This window comes from Leptodactylus fuscus, chromosome 1 (assembly GCF_031893055.1).
Source record: "Leptodactylus fuscus isolate aLepFus1 chromosome 1, aLepFus1.hap2, whole genome shotgun sequence".
Lineage (NCBI taxonomy): Eukaryota > Metazoa > Chordata > Amphibia > Anura > Leptodactylidae > Leptodactylus > Leptodactylus fuscus.
The window spans coordinates 192087747-192115067 of record NC_134265.1 but is presented as its reverse complement, the minus strand read 5'-3'; the positions used below and the strand labels follow the sequence as shown (position 1 = coordinate 192115067).

At 40.5% G+C, this 27321-nt stretch overlaps 1 protein-coding gene across 1 annotated transcript in view; it reads left to right on the top strand.

The window, feature by feature from the left end:
* The first annotated feature begins 350 nt into the window (after window positions 1-350).
* NCAN (neurocan) overlaps window positions 351-27321 on the top strand; it is a 195828-nt gene continuing 168857 nt past the window's right edge. The window contains exon 1 of the mRNA XM_075280411.1: window positions 351-729. Coding sequence (XP_075136512.1) covers window positions 707-729 — 23 coding nt within the window. The 5' untranslated portion in view covers window positions 351-706. The remainder of the gene's footprint in view (window positions 730-27321) is intronic.

Genomic DNA, 27321 nt, shown 5'->3' with positions numbered 1-27321 from the left:
CCTGCTGCCACATTCCCTTTCCAGTTCACATCCCTCCATTCATATCCATGCCATTAGAAATTGTCTATTTCTGCCTAGTGCTGTATTCCACCTTCCCTGCCGTCTATAGACATACACACATACTGTAAAACTTGCAGAGCCCTCTTCCCAGTAGGAGGGGAAGGAGTTAATGTCTCCCATAAGGAGATTTCCTCACACTTGCCTTGTGCTTGCTGGGTTAGTAAACTTGCCTGTACACAGGGTAACAGCCCCCCTGCAGTGCAGCACCTGCACCTCGTATCAGGCAGATAATAAAGGGTGCAGCTAAATCCGTACGCATGCTCATTCCACATCCCCCATCTCCCCTACCTCCTCCAAGGCACCGTGCAGAGAGCAGTATCTCTCCATCTCACATCCTATTGATCCCTGATGGGATGCTCTGTGACAGAGGCAGGGGATGCCCAGGGGTCCTGTGTGTGCAGCCTTTAACCTTAGCCCCCCTCCTTCCCCAGTCTGCAGATGTGAGGAGGATGCAGAGGAGCTGAATGCCTGTTCTGTGCACACACCCCTTCTAAGAACTGGTTCTCCTGCAGCATCCCCTGTGCCCGGTACCCAAACAGACCTGGATGCCTAACCAGCCTGTGGTTCTCTGACAGGCAGGGTGCACCTTTCTACCTGACTCCCATACTGGATGGCTTTGTCAATGCATTCCTGAAGGCTGTATAATATGGATCTCCATCATCCAAGCAGGTAATTATGAAGCCTCATTATTTCTTCTTAACTGACACCCACTGATAGAAGCCATAAGACCCTTGTTTATTTAGGATTACTACGGGCTAAGTGCTTTCAATTGTCCTCACAAAATCCCCTTGGTGTCCACTGATGCACTGCTTTTGCAAATATGTTTTAATAGGATTTCTGCTCTGTTGCTCTGCCATTTTACCAAATGCAGTGTCTTTTAGATAATCCCTTATCGCTTTTATTAGTGCCGAAGCTTTTACATTAGATGGATTATTGTTAATTGTTAATGGTTATGATTTTATTCATCATTTCAATTTGAAGAGTAATACGGGAGAATGAATTAGAAGGCTAATAGAGATAAGCACTTTAAATATTATTAAACGTAATTAAGTATTAATGAAAAAAAAATAATCTCGGCTTATTTCCATGCTTCCTGCGCAAAAGATTGTATTTTCAGACATTGTTACTATATTAGTATGAACGCAATTTGTATAAAGACATATATGTGTGTGTGTTTAACAAATCTTTCATAGACTAGTGAGTGGTTATATTCAGTATCTAAAGGGGTTAATTTACCATATTTTCATTAATAATATAAATTGGTATTTCTTTTACAAATTAAAAATCTCCAATAACTTTTAAAAGACTTTAAAAGAACATATATACTCTTCTAAGCATGCCTGATTTGCAGGCAGGTAGGGGTTAATAAATAAATGATGTGTGCTTTTTGTTTAGACGCCTACAACATGTTGCTGGAATATAGATTGTATGTTTGTAGTAGACAAGACTGCTGTGGGAAATGCCTCGAGAATGCAGAATGACTCCAGTGACATCAAGACACAATGTACATAGATACATGTCATTTTTATGTACCTATGGGGGTGGAGAGATACCCATTGTGACAACAGAAAACCAATAGAATTGGCATTTGTCACTCTATCTTTTCTTCATGTGGAGCAGGTGGGCCATTAGATTCCAGTTGGCAGTCCTAGTGAAATTAATAGAGGGCGAGAAGAATGGAACATGCACCACTGAAGTGTTCAACATCATAAAGGGACCCGAGGAAGAAAACCATAATAACTAGAGAGAGATTGCTAGACATAGATGGATATGTATTATTGATGGATAGATAGATGATAGATAGATAGATAGATAGATAGATAGATAGATAGATAGATAGATAGATTGATAGATAGATAGATAGGAGATAGATAGATAGATTACAGAGAGTTGGATAAATATCTATTATAGATAGATAGTTAGATGATAAATAGATAGAAATGTATTACAAATAGTTGGATAGATATATATTATAGATACATACATAGATATGCATTATAGATAGAAGGATGATAAATAGATGGAAATGTATTACAGAGAGTTAGATGAGTCTACATTACAGACACACAGATATGCATTATAGATAGATAGGATAGCAAGCTAGACAGACAGAATGATAGATATTAGAGATATATAGATAGAGAGACAGAAAGTGTAAATTGCACCAAATCACGCAGCTGGCTGTATCATAAATTTGGTGCACCCTTAGGCACCCATTGGTGTCTTATTGCTTGGTGAGCTTTTGTTTGATGAATGTCTAAAACTTCCAAATTTTGCTTTATTTTCCATCAAGATCTAGACACAAAGACATTAGTAAATCTGTCCCAATATAACTGGCTGTTTTGTATGTAATCTGTATGCAGATATTAGGAAATAGTGTAGACTGGCAAGAACAAATCAACGTGAAATGGAGAAAGTCATCCAGTACTGGAATATTTTTTGTTCCAAGGTTTTTTCTGTACATATCCCATTTATTAAGCAATGTTTTAGGATTAAGGGTACAAAATGTGACCTATTACTGTGTAATAGAAATCCCATAAATCCTCAGAGAGAGTTCACTCATTAGTATAAATAATACATACAGCAGTTCTATATGGGTGCGAGACTTACAATAGGAAAATAATGTGTGGCCAATACACTAGATGTAATATATTTCATGAACTGAATACTCATAATAGTATACTGTATATACAGTGAAACTGCTTTGAACTGACCACTCAAAACTGGGTTAAAAAGTGGTCTTCTTGAGAGAGGGATGGTCTTCTCAGAAAGGTGGTCTTCTGGGGAGGTTTCATTGCATGGATTGCAAAAATATGCACAAATTTAAGTAAGGATGCAAGCATGAGACAACTGTCTGATGGGTGGGGGGTCTGACCATCATGAGAATGGGGTCCTACTTCCCCCATCTAAATGGAGCAGACAATTGAGCATGTGTGCTGCCGTTTCATTTATTCTATATGGACTGCTACAGATAACAGAGCACTGTACTTGGCTGAAAATTTATCTGCATACATTTGTATGAAAAAGATCAAAGCAAAGTACTTAAGTCATAAGAAAGGTCTGGTAAGGGCTCGAAGATCCTTTTTAAATTGATAGATATAAATTATATTGTAACCTTAGTCTTCCTCTGTCTGGTATCCACATAGGCACATTTGCTTGCCCCCAACCTACCGTTTAAACCTATTAGGACTAAGCTACATGACAGGATTTCACTTTATACAATAGAATTACTATTTTTCATTAACTGAAGGCTATCCACATGAAATCCTATAAAGGTGATGGTGACAAGTGACAAGTTGCAATCACATTAGATATTGTAATTTCCTGTGGGAATGGCTTGTTCATACTACTGGTTGTCATCTATTCTGTCCATTCATGTGGTTTATTGCATACAGTAATAATGACTAATGTGTACATTTGTCGGATACAGAGCTCCATATTCCCAGTATAGACCTGATACAATTCTGGTTACCCTCGGCCACCACTAGGAGGGGCTTATAAAATTACTGAAGACAGATGTATTACTGAGTTCAGATCATTTACATACCTAATAAGGTTTGTCATGTAGAAATTAATATGACCTCATAGTCTGTATATTGGTACAGCTAAATGTGTTGTCACCATTAGTTCAGGTGTAAACCTATAGTAGATAGGTAATGCCACCAAGACAAGGAGGATCCAGTAGTTATCCCCAATTGTTTTATCTTTTGTGGGCCAGGTGGTCAGCATGCCTTACACCATTTGCCCCTTACCCTCCTTTATGAATGTTGGTGTGCCTGCGATGACCAACATAACCATGACCCTGCCTATGGACCCTCATATATATTTTGTAGTCATGTTGCTAGTGAGCTTTTTTTCAGTTTTTTTTTATAGGTATTTTTCATGTGTATATTTTTTACACTTCTCTTTATGAAGATGTTTTTTATCAGCACACAAAAATATTGGTTACGTTAAGAGAAGAATTACAATGTAAATGACCAATAACACGGTACTACACTATTTTTCCCTATACAATGTAAATTACCATTAACTTTGATTATATTGCAGCTTATGATCCAACACCAAACCCAAGAAATATCGCCTGTGCTTGTAAAGCCTTTCTCCAACCTTTGTCACTCAACCCCTTTGTGTAATCCATCAGAGATGTACACGACTGGATGGTTCTGCTTCTATAGCCCATAGAAGGTCTAGTTATTTATTGTATATGTACAAAGTACTTACCTTTAAGAATATTTGTAGGATCCCGGACATATTGGCATAGTGTAGTACGTCTACAGAGATCTTGAGCTTATGCACTGTAAAATACTGTATGTTCTGCTAGTCACTGCCTTATTGCTTAGCCTGCAAAATCAGACATATCCTAATTGGGTATTAATACCCCGCACACCTATTATAATATCTAACCAAAAAACATATAGCAATAAAGCATGGTCCAAAGCCTGTAATGCATACAGAGAGACCTTCAATGATTCATCTATATAGCTGCATTCTTCTGAAGTGACCAGATGCCTACAATGTGAGTAAATGAGTCCCAAGCATAAACCCTGATGATGTACTGTGCAGATTATATTATTAGTGAAACAAAAAATACAAGTAGATTAGATCATTTTAGTAATATAGAGAATTAAAAGGAATAGACTCTTTAAAGTAAACATTATTTTTTTTCAAAAATTGGTCCAAAATTTAGTGCTGATTAATTTCTTAATATATTTTTATGGTCGTTGTAGCTTTCTATAGGCATTAAAGGATATGATAGGTCATCAATATCAGAGTGGTGGGAGCCTGACAACTCTAGGAGCTGTGACAATCACAAAAATGCTGTCACCTTTTCATTGTCAGGCAGAGCTCTGTACACTGTATCACTTCTGTACCAGGTACTGCACATACAGTAACTCTGGTTCCTTTCACTTGAATGGGACTGACTGTAGTAACCTGCTAGAGCTACTATGATCTGGACACCACTGTGCCTGGACAATCACCTAATCGACGAGAATACCAGGAACTGGACAATCACCAGTACACTAGTAGAGCCAACTGTGCGAGCCGGCCGGTGGCCATAGTTCCGGGGCCACAATTGTGCGCATGCACAGTCGACTCTACTAGTGTCTCACTGGCAGAGCCAACTGCGCAGGCGTAGAGCAGCAGTGAGGACACCCTCATCGCATTTTCAGCGCTGGGGCCTGCCCCCATCGCTGCGAGAGAACTAATTTCTAAGGAACGGCGCGGCGGAGATCACATCTAAAGGTAAGAAACGAATAGCCTTCTAAAGGCTAATCTGACATCTTATCCACAGAAAAAAGGTGTTTAATGGTAGAATCCCTTTAAGTCAAATTACAGAACTCTGTCACCAGAGAGCATAGGACAGATTAGAACCTTTCTGCATACTTTTTATACATTAAACTCATACATTAATATTAAGTCAGTATCCACTGAACATGTAGTGAATCATTCAATTCAATGGGAAGATTGACACCAGAAAATCGGCATGGAAGTGGCTCATTTAGGACGCACAGACACAATTTGCACCAAAGATATACCACTTTCTTATTTTTTGTTGTTTTTGCCACCCATTAACCTTTTTTGAACCCCATCCCACTCTGCACCATACTGTTAAGTTGAATGGAGCATATAGTTAACGCTCAGCCCTAAGCTGAACCCCCCCGCTGTCCCTTCCTGCTTGCCGATCCTACCCTAAGCAAGAGGTGGCAACTGGTCGACATGCCCTTCCTATATAAGTGACAACACAGAACAAAGACAAGACAAACAACAACAAAGGGAGGTCAGCTAGCCAAGGGTCCAGTAACAGTTGAGCAGTGCAGTACAGAATCAAAATCCAAAAGAATAGTCACAAGAGTAAGCCAGAGGTCTGAGGTCAGCAATACAATAGTAGCAGAAGAGGAGCTTAGCAGGGATAAAGTCACAGGACAGAGTCTCAATAGCCAGCAAGCCCGTGTGGGCGGATCTCCTGTATATAGAAAATCCAGGACCAGCCTCAGACCAGATTGGAAGACAGGCTGTCAATTACAAAGGCAAGACTAGAGTTAACCATTAGAGGGGCAGAGGGATGCAAAAGGGAGCAACCTTTATTGGGTTATTTCACTGGAATTCTGTCTTCCTAACTACATCAGGGAAGACAGGCTTGCACATTCCAGTGATCGCCCTCTATTGGTTTGCAATACTGAGGCAGCAGCTGACTTCCTAATTACATCATGGAAGACAGATTTGCATATTCTTCCCATGGTCCTTTGCGAAGTGGAGTGCTAAAGGCTTAATAAGTCTCCACACACCTATATGGTGGTCTCTCCCCAAGGAGTGACAATATCCCCTTAACCCTGTCTAAGCCTCTCACCTCTACCAGGTTATAGTCCTCTCTAGATCGAGCTGATGAGACGCAAGTACATCGAAACGGCCGTCCTCGATTGAGAGACTATACCTGGTAATAATCCCAGCGTCATTGCAAAACAAAGGCCTCTTGGAAGGTCGAGCATGATGCAAAAGGGAGCAAACCTTTATTGGGTTATTTCACTGGAATTCTGTCTTCCTAACTACATCAGGGAAGACAGGCTTGCACATTCCAGTGAGCGCCCTCTATTGCTTTACAATACTGAGGCAGCAGCTGACTTCCTAATTACATCATGGAAGACAGATTTGCATATTCTTCCCAGGGGCAGAGGGAATCAAAGTGCAGGAGACGGGTGTGGTGAAAATTTAATTACTGAGATAGAGCAGTGTTCACACAGTGCAACGAAAAACACTAAGCAACAAATCAAACTGAACTCACCTCTTGCACCGCAGCGTGTGAACAGAGGGTGGCACAGAGCTGACAGATAACGTAAACAAACATGTAAGGTATCCCCATGTGTGTACCTGTTGGTACTATCCAAAAATAGGGTTAATTATCCTTTACGGGGGAAGCCATAAAAAAATATATATACCGCAATTTGCAAATTAGTTTATTTTGAACACCTTGCTTTCCTTTAAAAATAGCAATAAAACATAATAAAAGAGTCATTTGTACCAATAAAAGCTACAACTTGCCCTGCAAATAAAGAGCCCTGACATATCTCCATCAACAAAACAATAAGGGCTATTTCACACATAGTTTTCTGCAAAAAAGCCTCCCATTCATCATGCGGAAAGAAAAGTAGTTCATGAAGTACTTTTCTCTCCGCATGATTCGTGTGGACACCATGCGGAAAACACACAGACCCCATTATAGTCTATGGGGTCCATGTGCTTCCACTTTTTAATGCGTTCGATATTCTGTTCGAGAGGGGTCCCCAAGCGGATTCCCTGAATGGAATACCCAATACAGATGTGAACCAGGTCTTAGAGTGTGAACATGTCACATTATGAAATTGAACCAAATGGATACAACAGGCTTCAGGAGCGAAATACAGGAATCATAAGCTAGAAAAAAGGGCAGAATATGTGGTGCCAAATTTATTGTAAGATTTAGGGTCCATTCACAGGGAGTAAACGTGCGCTCATTTTGGCATGATACATGTGTAAAGAATACACGTATAAAAATAAGACTCCCATTAACTTCAATGACATTTTTTACATGTGTAAAAAAACACGACAAAAAAGTGACACTTTTTTTACGCGTTTTTTGGCACATTTTTTACACGTATAAAAAATGTCAGGCCCTTAGCCTAAAAGTTCCAGGACCTGAAGTAGAAGTATTCTTACTAGCCTTGTTATTTGTGAATACCATGTATCCATTAATACAAAGTTAGAAATATGAATGGGCTCTTATTGTAATCCCCAGGTTTAGCCTGTGCACTCACCAATGCCATTAATTCCTTTAATAAAGCAGAATGGAATCCATCATCTTTCAATTCCAAGAATCTTCCTGACTTTGTCGTAGAGACCTTATAAATGAAAGGAACTAGATCTATTAATATGTACTACATAAACTCCTATTAATAACACTTAAAAATTAAAAACAAAAAACTAATGTATATGTGTTAAAATGACAAGAAAAGATTTATTTAACCCACTCCCCTGTGCAGAAGATGCCAAAGATTCCCTGATTCTGTGGCTGCTCATAGTTTACACTACGAGTCCCAACACATGACTGCAGGAGTCAAATATTGGACTATTACACAAGCGCACCAGCAGCCACCTGTTCAGCCGACTGCAGGCATCTTCCATGCATAACAATAGACACAAAAGGATACCTTAGAGAAATAGTCAACAGTTTTTTTCCATTCCAAATAGTTAGCTATTCATAGTGCAAGGGTACTTGAATAGAGGATTCTTGAAGATAGAGACAAAAAGAGTGAAAAAGGAAAGATAAAGGTCGCTCTCAGCTTGGAGATTCTGTAACAGGCTGCCACTCACGCGGCGCCATCTTGGGAAAAAATAATAACATAAATATTATATCAGTATTTGCACGAGAGCATAGAAGTGAAAGCATTCATTGCCCAAATAGCTAGAATATTCAAGTGTATTCTAATAACTTACATAATAGTATTGAAGAATTGTAACTTTGCAGATATGGCTGTAGCTCAGAATAGACTAATATAATGATTACAATGAAGCAATGTTAAACAGCATCTATTATATTCACATATGTACAATGGGTAAAATAGTGGAATGTTGTGAAAATTGTGTCCAAGAGGTAAGACTTTAGATAAATAAATGCTTCGTAAATATGATTACATTTTTTATTTGAAAGAGTTTTGTCATTTCAGTGCTTTAAGCAGTCAGTCATTTTTATTAAGAGTGGCTGCTTATGACACATTGCTAAGACTAGAACCAGCAGAATCGTCTGAGCCAAGAACAATGGATGGAAGCCAGTTGTGTGACATATTCTTTTGCTGCCTGGAACAGTAATCCCTCTTAGTCTTCTTCCTCCAGATTGACCCATTGTTTTTAACAGCGTGTCATAAACAGTCTCACACATTATATATGACAATGTTAAATAATCCACTTTTCAAGCTAGAACAGTAAGAGCTGCGACAGTAATGTATTAGCAAAGAAAAATGGAGGTTGACCTTGGAACACCATTCTATAATCGGTTGGAGATATAATCTATATATAATGTTGAGGAAATTTGCAAATATTTTGATCATACATTGTATTAAATCTTCTCCATTCACATTTAGGAACACCGCGCAAAAAACCGCAACATTTTACAGTGTCTGCAAAGTGGATGGAATTCTAGCAAATCCCATCCACATATTTCAGAAAAATATGTGAAGCGGACACGTTGCAATTTCCAAAATTGTTGCTGTTTTGGAAATTGAAGCAAGTCGATTATAGCTACGGAAACGCCGGCAGTTTCCCTATAGGTGTAATTGAAGCAGAAACCTTTTCAGACTTTTCTGTGAAAAGCACTGCAGGAAAAAAACGTGATGTGTCGCCGCCGTGGTTTTTCCCGTAGTGCTTTTTTGCTGAGGCCTGCTATATGGGGCCTTAGCCTCAATGAAGCTTTCAGGATTCAATTTTTTGCTAGTTGGAATTACTATACGCAGTTCAGGTGAGATATGATAAGGTACTTCAAGTCACTGCATCACATTATGCCATGTTTTTTGTATACAGTACTATATTACATCACTGTACATTGAATGCAGTACAATATGTGCCTTCCAAAACCAGGGTAAGGTCTGTGTAGATGCTGAACCAGCAGCAAGCAGCAGAGAGATGTGAGGTCAGCACCACACTCTGAGAGCAGTATATACAAAGACTGGCATAATGTAAGAAAAACAGCTTTTATTTCAGGTACTTCATATACTGTTTTTTGAAGGTAAAAGCTGTGACAAATTCTGGATTTAGCAGAATGGAGATGTATAAGAGCTTCCTATATAGCTCCCATTTCTTTTGAAGGCACTCTTGACTTTGGCAAAAACTGATGCTTGTCCACTGCAGTTTTTCCCACGCGGTGCTATGTGCAAAAAGCACACAAAAAACGGCTAGCGTTACTCTGTGTGAATACAGCCTAAGATGGTGTTTCTATATGTTTTCACCACTTGGCTTCAAGAACTGCATAACAAACTTGGAATACAAATGCACCCTCCAAAACACTTTCCTTGTTGCCTAAAACAACCTATGAAAAATTAAAGTTCTTCTGTGATTGGGCAGCAAAGACTTTTTCTTTTAGAGTATGTTCACACTGCATTAATGCATGTCAGAAAGATTTGAGGTGTAACTGTCCAAGGTTGAAGGTTCTCTAAGTCAATAATCAGATCAGTGCCATTCAATGTGTAGCCACCCAGCACAGTTTTATCACTGCTTAGTTTTGACAGTATCAAAGCAAAAACTGTGATAGGGCAATCTTCTTTTTTTCACAATACTGAAAATTTCACACCATGAGAGCTACAATATAGATTCCCATTAAAAATGATGGAAGGCAAAGTGTTTTTCAGGCTAAGGGTGCATTCACACGGAGTAAACGCGGCGCGCAATGCGCCACGTTTACGGGACGTTTGCTCCACGGTTTTGACGCGTTAACGCGACCGCAAACATGCACCGTCAAAAACGCGGCACAAGCGTCACCGTAAACGCGGCGCATTGTGCGTCGCATTTACTCCGTGTGAATGCACCCTAAAGCCCCATGTTGCGAAAACGCAGATTATTTTGTTGCAGATTTTGCTGCATTTTTTGAGCCAAAGCCAAGAATGGCTTCAAAAGGAATAGGAAACATAAAGGAAGCTTCTTATATTTCTCCCTTCTGCTCAGTACACTCCTAACATTGGCTCAAAAAACTGCAGCAAAATTTGCAACAAAAAAGTAGCGTTTCCGCAACGTGGGGCCTTAGCCTCAAATGAATTTTAATAAGAAATAATAAGAAAATGCATCTGAGGCCCTACATTGCGGAAATGCAGTTTCCCTATCGTCCTCAACAGCGGCACAATGTGGGGTATTTCTGCCCCTGTGTGCTGGTAGGACAGGCGGATATTTAATTAGCCAATAAGATGCGTGGCAGGCCCTATAAGAGGGCACAAGAACCTCCCCTCTGCGTGTTTTTTTCTGTCCTGTGTGGACAGAGGACAGGTGTGAGGACTTGTGTCCTCTTACAGGGCTCAGCTGTTGAGCTTGATGTTTTTGTTCAAAGTCACCCTCTTTCCTAAGGAAAGAGGGTGCTAGTTAGCCTGCGTTGGTTTTTTCCCCCACTCCCAGACCTGGTAACCCAAGGAGAGCTGAGATGCCAGGATCTGAGGAGACTCAACCTGACAGCCTGGAGGTTGACCAGTCCCTATTGAGAAATAGAGGACTGTCACAAGCCGTCTTGAAGACCCTATCCAGCGCCAGAGCAGATTCGACTAACAAGAACTACCGTCGAATAAGTAACATCTTTAATGCCTGGTGTCTGCAGCATCAAGTGGACTCCACCGATCCCCCTACGGAGGCGATCCTGGACTTCCTTCAAGACAGACTAGACAGAGGTCTTGCTGTGGCCACACTCAAAGTACACGTAGCGGCCCTGTCCGCCTATCTGGGGAGGCGTTTGTCTCAAGATTCCTTAGTGAGCACCTTTATTAAAGGGGCAACTAGGCTGAGACCGGTGGTAAACACCCCTGTCCACCAATGGGACCTTATTCCGGTCCTAAACGCTCTATGTGTTCATCCATTTGAACCTTTGGAGGAAATCTCCCTCAAGTCATTAACCGGCAAGATGGCGCTACTATTGGCAGTAACAACTGCCAAACGGGTTGGTGAACTACAAGCCTTGTCCGCTGAGGAGCCATATACCACCTTTTTCTCTGACCATGTGCAGCTCAGGTTCCTCACGGGTTTTCGTCCCAAGGTTCCATCCGCTGTAAACAGAAACCAGATAATCTCCCTTCCGGTATTTTTTCCTTTCCCTTCTTCTGCTGAAGAAGAAAGATGGCACAAACTGGACGTGGTCAGATGCCTACAGATTTACTTACAGCGCACTCGCCCTTTTAGGCGAACTGAAAACTTGTTGGTCAGCTACACGGGGAGAAACAAGGGCGCCAAAGCCGCTAAAGCCACAATATCCCGGTGGGTTACCGAGACTATTAAAATCGCCTATACCACCCAAGGTTTGTCAGCTCCAGCATTTCTTCATGCCCACTCAACCAGGGCAGTGTCCACCTCTCAGGCAGAAAAAAGTGCCTTGCCGGTGGATCAAATCTGTGCAGCGGCCTCCTGGGCGTCGGAATCTACCTTCATCCGGCATTATCGCCTGAAGGACCAAGTGGCAAATTCCACTGCTTTTGCCCATACCGTTTTAAGTTCGGTTATGGGTTAATCCCACCCATCTTGGGGACCTGCTTGCTATATCCCCACATTGTGCCGCTGTTGAGGACGATAGGGAACGAGTGATTATGAAGATAATCTTGTTTCCCTTAGTCCTAACAGCGGCACAAGATTTCCCACCCTGGGAATCATATCTTATGTCTAAAAGCTGTATATAAATATTATGGAGGTACTTTTGTATTTACACGCAGAGGGGAGGTTCTTGTGCCCTCTTATAGGGCCTGCCACGCATCTTATTGGCTAATTAAATATCCGCCTGTCCTACCAGCACACAGGGGCAGAAATACCCCACATTGTGCCGCTGTTAGGACTAAGGGAAACAAGATTATCTTCATAATCACTCGTTTTTTGTTGCAGATTTTGTTGCAGTTTTTTGAGCCAAAGCCAGGAATGGCTTTAAAAGGAATGAGCAATGTATAGGAAGTTCTTATATTTCTTTTTTCTGCTCAATTCACTCCTGGCTTTGGCTCAAAAAACACTAGAAAATCTGCAACAAAAAAAGCTGCGTTTCCGCAACCTGGGGCCTCAGCCTGAATCAGAGTTCAAAAAGCCCACCCTTAGGCTGGTTGCAGACAACCATAGTAGTGTTCAGTGTGCTATTGATGGATAGCTTATTGACCCATTCAAAATATAGAACTAGCCCTATTCCTGTCCTATTTTGTGGCTCTTGCTTCCGTGGTTCCTATTCATTTAATGAAAGGGGCTGCAGAAGAACAGCCCGTATTCAAGCGGCACATGGGGGACTTCCGCGTGCCCTCATGTAACGTCCATTCCTTTAATTCACAGCCGATTGGCAGCACACGGTCGTGTACAACTGGCCCTAGGCCAGGGCAACTCACAGTGAACACGCTACAGAATTTCCCACAGTAAATGCAGCATGTTCCTCTGCAGGGTGCTGTTTCTGCAAAATTCACATCAAGCTCAAGATTAAGTTGTTTGCCTGCAGGTTTCTACATGCTCCCCTCCCCCATGCCTTTTGTACTCCAAAGATTGAAACTGGCAGCGACTGCCATGCTGTGGATCTAACACCAACAGTACAAGCCACTTTGTCTAAATCTCATTTACTATGCTGCATCTAGTATGCGACATTATCACATTGGAATTACTGTCTGTCCGGTCCGCAGTCTTAGATAAGCTTTATTTGTGTACCCCAATATGTATGTTTTACTTACCTATGAATTATACCTGTCAGGATACGGAGTCGCCGCGGTCTCCTTGCTGCGCGGTGTCTCCCTGGGAGACGTGTTAGGAGTTCTATTGGGTGTGCTTAGGTCATTAAGGGTTAATCTTTTCCTTGCTCTCAGTCTCCATGTCATTAGCCATCAGGTGTGTTTCTCTGCTGCTATTTAAACCCCACCCAGGCATGGATCCTTGCCAGCCATTCTCTTTGTGGTTCCTGGTTCCTCTGCTCAGTCTGTTTCCCTGTCTGTTTGTATTCGGTCTGTTCCTTGGTTATATACCTGGCTTGTATTCTTGACTATCCCTTGTCTTTTGATTCGGTACCTTTATTATATCTCCTGGCTCGACCTCTTGCTCGTCTGACCTCGCCTTCTCTTCTGTGTCTTGCTGGGACTTGTGGTCCTCCCTGGTTCCATGCTGTTTAGTCTTTTGTTTTGCATTGCAGTTACACTGTACTTTCTGTTTAGGTGTGACCCCGTGACTCCAGTCCCTAGGACTTTCAGGGCCTCCTCTCCCCTTATCCTAGCCGCCGGGATAGAAGCGTAAGGAGTCGTGGTAGGCGCACTTCAATTAGGAAGTGCATTGGTCTGCCTCATCTCAGATATTACAGCATAGTTATAGCTGCAGGGCCTGCGACCCCTTTTGTCATTAGCTGCACAGTGTTGCTTTCCCAGCTGTGTCACTTTGCACTGCCTGACCCTGACTCCAATCCTTACAATACCATAATGCTAAAAGATGATCCTTTCCAGTAAGTTTCATTGTATATGCAGTAAAAAGTGTAGTATAGTATTCTCTTGTCGCCATTCTATTTAATACAATAATTTCAGGTTAGGTTTAGTGTATGGCTGATATTATGTCATATGGTCTATGTTTTCTGGGTCCGATTCATATTACCATGAGACACTTACAGAGGTTATAAGTCATTCCATTGCTGGGGATGTCGCCTCAATCGGTCACCGCCATTTGATATTAATTGTATAATAAATAGATTTATTGAAAATGATAAAATATATTTTAGATTGAGATTAAGGTTAAATAAAAAGGCTAAGTATTTAAAAGACAGTGCTTTGGGGAGATTCCTTTCTATTAGCCATAAAATGCCAATCACAGAACAACTCCCATCTTGTATTCTGCCCTTGATGAATGGAAGCTACATGGTGTATTTGGGTACTATGGGCAGCAAAGACAGTTCTTTAGGTAGTCAATTTCCATCCATCTGCCCCAGTGTCTTCTGCTCATTTCTAGATGTTTTGTCATTAGCACATGAGCTATAATAGGTAATCTAGTTATCCGTCGTAAAGAGACCCAGAATGTATAGCTGTAAGAAATCTACGCCATGACACTCAATATGCCGTATTTGTTTTCTCATACCGGGACTACCTTACACATAACCCCTTGAGAATTGTCTATGACGAAACCTAGAGAGGTTAATGAAAGTCTATTCTGCTGTAATGTTGGAGATATTAAATATCACAAGAGATGAAGAATTTCCATGGCAACCAATCTATAGAAAGAGATTGCTCTCTTGCTACACGTTGGCTACACACCATCCTCTCAGTAGTTAGAGGGTTAATATCACAAAGCACTGTTACATCTTAAAATTTTCTGTGCCTTCTTCTCCTCTCTAGTCACATAGTTTCTTCCTTTTCCCTCTTCACCTTTATCTTTTCCTCCGATTGTATCTCTTGTAAGTCTTTTTCTACCTGCCACTCACAGCTCAGTATGATCAGTATTGATCATGATAATCCCTTGTCCTATTAAATGTATGAGACTTCACAAATGTTGGACGGTCATCATATCTACTTCTTTTACATTTCTATTTGGTGGTAGTGGACCCAGTAAACAATATGGTTCAGTAGGGTCACCTTCAAGTCATCTGATCTCGTGATGATTCTTTGTATATGGAATCTTGCCACAGCCGCCAGATGTGCAATGATAGTAAATTTAGGGAATTTATAAAACTTGCTTATTGTGCTTTTTCCCTGATTTTGTAGACCATGCTGCTTTTTAATAGCGATGTGCTGCAGCTTAGGCATATTAAAGGCATTTCATTCAAGTGGCTTCACCAGGGAAAATAATAATTGTTTAATATACATTTTTTTAATTTTTTAATGATGACCCAGAACAGTAAACTAAAGGGACCACATAGATTTAATAGCTGTCAGCTTGTTCTATTCTTAATACCTCCCATAAGCATGTAGCACTGTGCTTCCTGTCTTATACCTCTGACAATAGTCATGCTCCATCTGACAGGGTACAGTTGGGAAGCTCCTATACACACCGCATAGTCAGAAAGTCCTTGTGAAATTGACGGATTAGGCCAACATTAAATGAGGGTGGGTACCTAAAGGGGAACTACAAGAAGTAAGCCCCCATCAACCAATCAGCAACCAACCATCTTTTGTCTATCTTGCCCAATGGAACTATAGAAGCCCCTGCCTCATAGGTTGTTGTTGTTGTTAGGAAACATTCCACCCAACAATCTTCTTGCAGACCTTGTCTCAGTAAACATTTGCAGGCAGATGTTCTGCTCCTGGCTCTATTTTCTTTGTCAGCATGTGTATGCTTACCTTGGCTGCAAGAGCTCATCATGTTCTTTTAAATATGCAATTACTTTGCCCTCCTAAAATATGTATTTGCATTTGGGTTTAATGTTTTGCAAAAAAATAAATTCCCTGGTGTTTAAAAGGAGGCATTTAGATTTACACACTCATCACACCACGTGATAGCCTCTGCTACATTCCCTGGGGTAACAAGTTACTAGAGGCTATGTATTCTAAATCTGTAGGTACCAATCATTAGACAGATCTGTAATAGGCAGGAGAAATAGAAGATCCACTGTCTCAAACCCACCATTTTTGCAGCACAGCTTTAGGATTTGTTCACATCTGTGCTTATAGCTCTGTTGAGAGCCTCCATTACAGATCCCATCAAATTTGCACAATTTTTCGAGTAAAATGATTGTTCCTGTGACAAATCCACAATCAAATATGTACTAATGGATATAACAATTTCAATGCCTCTTATTTCTATCTTTCTGGCTCTTCCACTTCCTACCTGTTTATAGTGTGAGGGATTGTGTTTCACAAGCTGGGCAGAAAATTGTGCAGCACTTGCTGAGTAGGAGAACATTGGATCAGTGATCACCAGATCTGCATTGTGTGTGCAGACAGTGAATAATTACAGTACTTTCTTATACATTGTAATAAAGAAGTATACAGACAGCCGTAAAGGGAAGAGGATTAGCAACTGTAGTTCTTTACATAGTAAACCTGCCCATAGGAAGACCTTACAGGATCAAACTGGTGGTGTAATACAGAGTTGAACAAGATAATCTCTACAGTAATGCAAAATAATAACTACTTATGAGTTCTTGTAAGTATTTGGACAGATTTTGGTACCTTTATATATTTTTACGAGCTTGAAAAGCCCCTTTAAACAGGATTGTTATCTTTTGCCAATGCCTTGTTTTTAAAAAGGTATCCCTGCAATAAGCTTATAACAGAGTCTCCTGCTGCTGGTAGTGATACCCAAAGCATTCTATAAACTGTAATCTGCAGAAACATCAACACAGCGTAAAACATTCATTACATGTTATCCACTGAGATTAATTAGTCATGTGTATACTGTGCTACGTTCTCCAAAGAGATTGAGAGAGAGGTGTGGCTTAAAAAAATGAGTCTGCACACAGAACAAATATATATATATATATATATATATATATATATATATATATATATACCCATCCCCACGAATAGTTAGATCTGAATAAAATTGCATTTTCCCCTCATGAAGTGTTGTTTCTGTTCCAATATGTAGCTTTGTTTGTTAATATGAAAATGAGCTCTTTGGAGCAATGAGGGCATTGCTGTTGCTCCAAAGAGGTAAGTGGCAAAGTCCTCATTGCTCTAAAGAGCTCATTTGCATTTTTACTGGATCAGTGATATCTAGAGAAGATTTCCTGGGTTCTGATAACAGACTCCTTTAAATGGAAAATAGAATGAGAAACCTACCTCTATTCCTTCAGCATGCCATAACATGTTTTTTTCTAAAAAAGGTTTTTATAAACCACACAACCCCTTTATACTCAGCACATCACGCCAGGAGAAAATGATTGCCGACCTTATGAATCAGTATTTATCCCATTTTTACTATTATGGTCAATCTTGTAACTTAGATTATGCACTATTTTAAAATTTATTGGTGTTTTTATATAGTTATCACCTTCATGTCATACGCAAATATTGTAAAGCCTTCATAACCTCATAGATTTCTGCATGAATGGATCCTAAATGTATTATTTAATGAACATCATACAAAATGTTGTACCATGTCAAATTTTAATAGAGCAAATTCCTGAAGTAGTCAAGGTTATTTACAGGAGATTGTGAATCACATGGCCATAGACAGCTATAACACAGAATATTTTTCATATAGTGTAGTAGTGAATTCAGGTGTGGTGTATATGGAATTATACAAATCGTATTTTCACAATGTCTCCTGATCTTCACAACAGAAAGCTAAACCATTCGAAATTTCCGAGAACTTCTGGAGACTGAAATGGTTACACGAGGATTTCTGGAGGCTTGAGCCTCTTTTAGTTTCAAGTCAGATTACAAATGGAAGAAATTCAACACCTTTCCTAAGCTGCTTGTCAGTGTCCTAGAAAGGTTAGCGCAAGGGCACACCTCACAGTCCCGGTGTTACAATGACAACTAAATACCTAAAAGCATCGGTCTGTTAACAAGTTCATCAAAGGGACAATGAAGAAGGGCACTGGGCTGAAAAAGGGAAAATAATTAATATACATTGGTTTGTTTCAAAAAAAAAATCATGAATTTACAACACTTGTTGAAAATTATATACTAAGAAGATTGTAAGATGGTATAGAAACGACTGCATGCTTCAGGACCCTGGACAGCATAGAGTCATTCAATGACCAGTGCATTCACACTTAGAGCATTCGACTAATATTAGAGATTACAGATACTGTACTTGTATAAATCATAGTGTTATTGCAATGGACAGCAAACACATACAAAAAATGTAGTCTTACTTACCTTTCACCCAAATCTATTTTAGCTTAAAACTATTACTATGATATTATCTTAATACGTATCAATAACAGGCAAACACAACCTCAATTCCAAGAAAGTTGTGACACTTCTCAACTAAGTACTGGTGAAAAATAAAAAGTACCTTTGCCTATCACTGATAGCATGAAGTGATAGGCAAAGGTACTGTATATAGAGTAGCTGCTGACCTTATGGGGTTGTGATAAGATCACAACACCCTGATGGACATATCACAAAGATGTATCAAGAGACCATGGAAGCTGCAGGATCAAACCATCAATAGATGTTGCACACAGAGATGGATAAGGACCAGATGACCACACAAATCTTGCTCAGAGATGTTATGGTGGAAAAAATCTGCACTTACCAAAGCATGTCTTGAAGTGGAATCCTTTATTCTGTAACCTCAAACACAATACGTTTCGAGACCCTGAATGATCTCTTTATCAAGTGTACAATAGGTTGATGTCTACCATCTACCTATTGTACACTTGATAAAGAGATTGTTCAGGGTCTCAAAACACGTTGTGTTTGAGGTTACAGAATAAAGGATTCCACTTCAAGATGTCCTTAGGTAAGCGCAGATTTTTTTCCACCATAACATCTCTGAACAAGAGTTATGTGGTTATCTGGTCCTTATCCATCTCAATTTTCAACTAAGTGTCATGACTATATAAAAAGAGCATGTTAGAGAGGTAGAGTCTCTCAGAAGCAATGAGGTCCAGAGATTCTCAAGTCTGTGAAAAACTGTTTCCAATAATTGTGGCACACTTTCCGAATCATTGCATTCTTGTTTCCCATACATTGTGCACAACGTGACAACTTTTTTTGTAACAGAGGCTATAGCTTAGGTTCATGACATCATACAATTCAAAAATGAATTACGCGCCAACTTATTTTTCAGCGATGTACAGAGATTGCCAATGAATCACCACTGATGCCCCCAATATCATTTTTGTGTTTTAAAAACACAGCACACTAAGCTAAATTTCATAAGAAGACTATTAATTCATATTGGAATAAATGGTATGGAAATTCAATAAGCATGGGAAGAACATAGAAAGTACATTCAGGATTCCAGTTCTGCAAGGCAGCAGTAAACATGAAGCGAGGACTGGATTGTGAGTACTTTATTGAGAGGTCCCTGGATGGGACCGGTGAGCTCATGATGTGTATATACTGTAGATTTCTCTCAATGAATGTCCTCTTGATGTTAGATAAATGACACAGCTTCTTCACAGTTTTTTTCTGCACTGGTTCACAGGATCTGTGGAGACCCTAGCAGTTTCCACTGATCAGTGGCATATCCTAGAGATATCTAATGACTTTGTGAGATGGAAAAATCCCTTTAACCAATCTGTGTTATTTACAGAAAACCTTTTGCAAAACTATACTATACATTTCTCTGCTCCACAGCTCTGGTTATATTCACTCTAAAAATTAAAAAGTCCCAAGCCATCTTTGTAAATTCTAGGCATACTGGTTAGTAGTGATGGGCACAGGACAAGGAATTAGGAACAACCACCCAATGATCATTACCCTCACCCTCTGCCAATGTTTTTATAAATTCAAGCTTTGTACAAGTTAGTTTTTGGAGCTGGAATATGACACCCATAAGCTTCTATGGTCCTTAATAGAGATGAGCGAGTAGTATTAGATCGAGTAGGTATTCTATCGAATACTATGATATTCAAAATATTCGTACTTGATCGAATACCACTTCTGCTATTCGAAGTAAATATTTGATTCAGAGCCAGCGTTGATTGGCCGAATGCTATACAGTGTATAGCATTCAGCAAATCAACGCTGGCTCTGCAGCAGGCTCGTCCTTGCTAGTCAGGAGAGCTGTCAGCTTGCTGTTATGAGGGAGCTTACTTTTTCTCATAGGATTAAATTGACCAGCATTGGCCAGTGTACAGCATTCGGCCAATCAACGCTGGTCCTGCCGGAGGCTCGTCTGTGAGGAGGTGGAGTCTAAAATCGGACCGCAATGGAGACTGCTGTGGTCCAATCTTAGACTCTGCCTCCTCACAGATGAGCCTCCGGCAGGACCAATCAGCTGGCAGCTTGCTGTTACGAGGGAGCTTACTTTTTATCAGCGCAACAGCAAACGCTGTGCAGTTAAAGTGCACAAACCCCATAGACTATAATGGGGTCCATACGCTTTAACTGCATAGCGCTCCTCCTAAACAGGAGATCCTGCTATTCGTGGACTTGGTGACTCTCCTTTAGTCAAATAGTGGTTTCCCCTAAAACGAGCATTTTCCCCCATAGACTATAATGGGATTCAATATTCGATCGAGTAGTCGAATATTGAGGCTCTACTCGACACAAATATCGAATCTCGAATGTTTCACTGTTCGCTCGTCTCTAGTCCTTAAGTATTTATCTTCCAATTTAATCTGTAGGCATGTTGAGTATTTTTTCTGTTGTAATCCATATTTGCAGGGGCACACAAAGTCTCTGCATAAGCATGCTGTGGAGCCATAGCACTTGATGTACTACCATATGGATCTCTGTCTAATCCCATATTACACAGTTAATTTCCCCTTTTATTGGAGAATATCTCCATAATATGGTGCGGTGCAGTTTTTGTTGTCAGATTCTGTATCCAATAGAAAGAGCTCTGTATAAATAAAATTGAAGGCACGCGAGGATATACACAAGGGTCTATAGGTGCCGTATTACAGCTCTGTACAACTAAGAGATATAATATGCCTCAATACACTTGTAAGCCTGAGACCTAAGTATCAAACTGTTCTACTAGTGCAACACTAAGTAAAAATAAGAGGAGAAACAGTGAAGTGTTGCGCTGCGCTTCTTAAGCAGGCGAAAATGTATTAATCATTCCTGGAATAACTCATTTCTTAATTTCTATCCAGGGAAATTAATTTGTCAATGTATAAACTGAATCAATTTTTAATAACAAGGAAGTTAGCTGGGAATGAGACAATACAAATGATGTCAGTGGTCAGAATGAACCCTGTATGATTTTCCTACTAAAGCTTCTTAGGCTAAAATTGTTTCCTGATCCCTGTATCCTATGTGATGATTATTAATGGAAGCACCCCGCAGCAAAAAGTCCCTGGAAATTGTAGTCAAATATTCACCGTTTGCATGCAAGGGAAATCTGCACCATGTAACAAATATTCTGTCATTGCCTCAATGCATTGCAACACCGAGGGAAGGTTTTAAATTGTAGTCTAATCTACAAATACTATTTACCTAGAGTTACCTGTCAGCAGAAAAGAAATAAGACGTGACTGCTTCAGACCTACAATATTTCATTTACGTCGAAACAAAACCACTTTTCATTGAAGTCACAAAACACCATTTATGCGCTTTACTGTACAGTGCTTATAGTTGCTTACCATAAGTTACTATAAAAAGAACAACGATATGGGCATGAAGGAGACGTAAAAAATCAGTCTCAGCCAGTGAGATTCCTTGCATAATGCTATATTTCTTAAAATTTGGGCTTTCTCAAGCTCACAGGAGTTACAGTACTCCTTGGACTAGCTATCAAAGAGATTCCCTATCATTCAGGCAACCGTGCACCTACAGACTCGTTCATAGTGTTGGCCACTACCCACCACCTATCCAGGGTAGGGTTGTTCTGTAATTCTGGACCTTAGGCACACCATGAATCCTGGGTATGGATGCTCTGACCTTGACTGGTTCTCATGGCAGTACACCGATATTTCACCCACACTTCTTCTCTATAGGCAAGTCAATATCCATAGATGCACTGACTATATTTTTTGTATTCTTTATGTGTCCTTTCTGTATACAGATATACAGATAAGTGCCTCTCCAATCTATCCTGCTCTGCTCAGCTCATTTAACTATCCGCTACTTAGCTTTGCTAGTCCACCAGAAAAAGATACATAACTTTTACATTGTCCCTGTTAGCAGGGGTTTAACTTGAGGGGGTGCAGAAGATGCAGGCGCACTGGGGCCCAGGAGCCTTAGGGGGCCCATAAGCACTGGTATCAGTATTGAGATTGCAGCTTCCATCTGGCCCATAAGCCAAGGAGACCCACAGATTACTCTAACCATACTAAGGTTGATTAAACTCCTTAGCACTCGTAACCATCACTATCAGGAATTTGCTGTAGGGATGAGGTAGGGGGCTCTGGACAAAAGTTGCACCGGGTCCCACAAGACTTTAGTTATGCCACTGCCTGTTTGTCATCCTATCTTTCATCCTTTGCTCAACTCATCCATTGTATCATTCTTTCACTACCTCTTCTTCCTTCCTTCCTTCCTTCCCCATCTATTATTAAGTCAAAGAGCATCAACCATGTTGAATTATATTAGCTAATCCTCTTTTGCAGATCTGAAAGTCCTTCACCCCTTCTCCCACAACAGATCTGCTGAATATCCATAACTCACGACTGTTAGCCAAGCAGTTATATCTTTTATGTACAGCTGCCTATGACCAATGTACCAGATACGTCATGCAGACGTGAAACCTCTGTATATCCGTTATCAGATGATTATTTAGCTTAAACCCATCTGGACTGATAAATCACATGCATTGATTCCATTGAATTCAGCTCATTTTCCTTCTTGATATTTTACCCTACATTCCTATCTGCTTTCTTACCTTTTCATTCTTTGTCAGTTTGGCAACACTGAATTAATGTCCAGGCATCGGGAAGTGCGAAATTGTTGAAGGCATGTGGACTGTGAGGTTGTCTTATGCCGTATAAGATCTTTAGGATACAGTTTCCCGAAGGTGCAAATTTATTCCGACAAACAATGGTCCTAGACACTTAAGAGTGTGTGTGTTTACTGGTGCAGAACCGGTTATTAATTGGAAGCAGAAATCTAATATCTTCTTAATGTATACTATCTGAAGACGTTTAATTACTGTCTAAATGAAAGCTTCCTGTCATGTACAAGTGTCTATCTCTCCTGTCAGCAGCTCTGTGGCTACTTAGAGGCCTAGATTCACTAAGTAGTGCTAGTATACATGCCGGTGTGAAGGTTTAATGAATTGTAGGTTTATTGTACATGACAATCTAGTGCTGCCATGCCTGCTAACAAGACGCCAATTGCTACTCATGTGTATATTGTTTGCAGTGTCTTTATTATTTCACTTTCACTGTCTTAGTTTCTCCATGGATAAATTCAACTTGTCTTCTTTCAGTGATGAACATGAAACTATATCCATAATGGCAACTGTTTCATGCTTTTATTATATTACTGTTGTTTTGTTGAGAGGCAGCAGCGTGTTTCCTAACAGTTAGCTTTTACACGTCTGTGTAAGGCTAAGGCCCTACGTAGCGGGCTGCAGCAAAAAAGCTCTTCGGGAAAATATGTGCAACTGCAACGCATAAAGATTTTTCCTGCAGCGCTTTTCACGGAAAACGCTTTTCACTTTCTGATTCTAATATACCTGTAGGGAAACCACTGGCATTTCCGTAGGCAGTGCCGCACCTCCCATGAGGCGACCTGAAACGAGCGCTTCAGGCGGCGCTATGCCAGGGCCTCAGGGAGGGCGGCATTTTTGCTAACCTAAGCCAGTCCAGGACAAGCTGTCCTGGACTGGCTTATCACCGAGCGGTGGTTTGGGGAGGCCACTGGAGCAGCGCTGCTCCTGCAGCCTCCCCTCACGCTCAGGCAGAGAGCAGGCAGTCTCCGGACCTACTCTCTGCCGGCGAACGGGGCTAAGCCCCGCCCCTTCACTCGGTCACGCCCCCGATCCACCCGGCCACGCCCCCGATCCACCGGCCACGCCCCTGATCCGCCCCCTCCTCCCAGCGGGATGGGGGGCGGCTTTCTGCAGTTAGCCTCGGGCGGCGAAAGGAGCAGGCTCACCCCTGTCCGTAGGTATAATTAACATGCTACGATTTCCAAAACCGCAACGGGCGTGTTCGCTACGCCTATTTTTCCGCAATGTGTGGATAAGATTCGCTGAACTTTGCAGGGACTCTGCGTTTTAAAACGCTACATTTAAACCACATGGGTCCCAGCCTAACATATCTTTCTTCCTATAATTTTAGCATCTTTCTCAATGTACTAAAAAAAAATGGGAATATAGTGATCCGTATCTTTTTAAAAACCTGTAAATGCTTCTGAAAATGATGTGATGAATCCTTTGGGCAATTCACGTATAAGTGCTAAGAAATGCCTCAGTAAAGGCAGCAAGTAAGATAGGTGTGAACTTGTAAATATGTTTAACACACATAGGACAGAACGCCAATTCTTAGATTTCAGGTTCGTACAGAGCTGTGAAAGGGCACACACACATTTCTATGGGGAATTACATATGGAAGTATACATAGCTGGAGGCATAACATATATTTAATCAGAGCCATATTCAGACCATGTCCCACCATATAGCACTTTCATCACACAATCTTATACAGAGCTTTTCTCTTCTAGAACCATGACTTCTCAGGATGAAGGTCTCCATACTATGGGGCTATACAATGAACCATATAGCAGCACATAGAGTGTCTACAGTTGCATAGTATGGCTTTGCCAAGTGAATGAGGTCTTAAAAGTCGAATTTTCCAAATTCTAAGAGCTAGGATTCAGACCAGTGTGCTCTTCTTTCCAAGTAGAGGGATTCTTATTGACAATTAAGACAGTAAAATGAATCTGATCAATTGATTGCAGTAATTGATCAAGTATCTTATGTTTTGGCTTCACCAGTGACATTCAAGGCATGCTCCATCAATACATAAATTGCCAAAAATCGAAGCCCTTGTTGTGCTCTGTGTGATCATAAATGCAGTTCAGGTAGCTATTGCCTGTTAATTTAGCTTGCAGACCTTACAGAAAACATAGTCTCATTGCTTACAGTTAAAGAATTCAAAGGCACTACTTTACTATTAATAACCTTAAAGGGGTTTGCCCACTCTTAGACAAATATCGAAAGACTAATGTTATGGTTTGTATAATAAAAAGTTGTACAATTTTCCAATATTTTCCTCACAGTTTTCTAGATCTCTGCTTGCTATCATTCATTCTGCTTACTTCTAGTGGATGAAAATGTGTCCATGGTCATGTGATGAACATACAGGTGACAAAGTCGTTATAGTCACAGCACAGTAATTAAACATCTGTCTGGTAATGAGCTGTGCAACTGTGTGCTCATCACATGACTACGAACAGCAAGCAGAGATCTAGAAAACAGTGATGTGCAGCCTATTGAAGGCTGAAGGGGAAGCAGCGGAGGCCGCGGGCAGGAATGTGAGGATCCATAAGTGAAGGATGCAACCAGTTTTCCTAGTTCTGCTGATCCAATTGTTGAAAATACAACCGGATCACAGAACTCGGGAGAAGTGGCATCCTGACCTGCTCCTTCTACTGGAAGAGCAGGAAGCCATAGGCTTCCTGTTCTATCCTTCTTCCCTTTTAACACCACAAGCCAAATTGAGACTGTGGCCTACAAGCTGTGAGAAATAGCCGGTAGGTATTGGTACTTACCTGTCTGCTCCCTCGCCCCTTCCATTACTTTCTGTCCAGGTGCCCAGAGCAAAGAGATCAGAGAGAAGAAAGCTAAGCAATGAGCTAATACTGCTGTATAGGGGGGGCCAACAATGGGGTCATTGTATGAGGGACCAGTGATGTTGTTGTTATATTGCATTGGGGCCAATATCCTGTGGAGGGGGCATTAAAGTGCATTAGAGGGAAATATTAAAGGGTTTGTCTATGAGTGGGAGTGAATTCTGTGGTGGGTGGGGGGAGGTGAATGAGCCGGAATGCATTCTGGCGGTGGACAACAGAATGCTAGGGACAGGTGAGTATGAGTACGACACCTCTGAGTAATATAGGAAATATAAGGGCTGAATTACCAAGAATAATGTCTTCCACCTGCAGAGTTTACGCCTAATAATGAAGTGCACACCTTGCCATAAATTAGGCATATCCTCTGGGGTCCGTGCATCGGAACAGATCTCCACACCAGCTCCTTGACGGTGTAGAATTGTGGCAACATTTATACAAGAAAACTGTCATAAATGATAATAAATCGAACAGGGCCAGGAAAGTGGAGTAACTTTATTTATATGATTTGTACGTCTGTAATGATAGGATAGGCCCCTAGAATCAATTCTACTGGTGGGCCCTCTACAGCCCAGTCCAACAATGATGCTGTGCCATTTAAAGGGTGGGTTTGACTTCTTCTCAATTAACAGGGATCTGTACATATGGAAGGTTGAACTTAAGTTTTTTTTTTTTCACTTTATAAATTGAATTTGGATATACTGTAGATGCGTATGGATGTAATCCATGTTCATGGCTGACACATGAGTAAAAGTCAGAAACTTTTCAGTTATTTTGTTGTCCTCTCCTCTGGATTTTGAGGTTCTTTTTTTGAGGTAAGAAACACAGTCGTACCTTTTTAAGGTGAATACCAATCTGTAAATCATTATCATTACCTATGCGCAAAATATTCTTCCTGTTTTCTGAAATCACCGATTCAATACACAGAACAAAGAAACATCTTGATGCTGAGATGACTGACACAGTTACTAGTATATCACCTAGAACAGCACCAGGGATATTTATAAAAACTGGGGCACAGTAAAAATAGAGCATACAAGTTTTTACAGGAAATATTTGATTTTCCATATGGAAAAAAAAAGATTATTTCTGTGATTTTCCATTTCTTTCATATAACATATTTCTATATCCTACATATATAGGATGACAGCTTTGTCATGAACATTGCTGTGAAGCCTTTATAAATGAGCAAGAATACTTGATATGTTTTATGGGAATTAAAGGGTTATTTGCATGTGGTTATTATAACTAATCT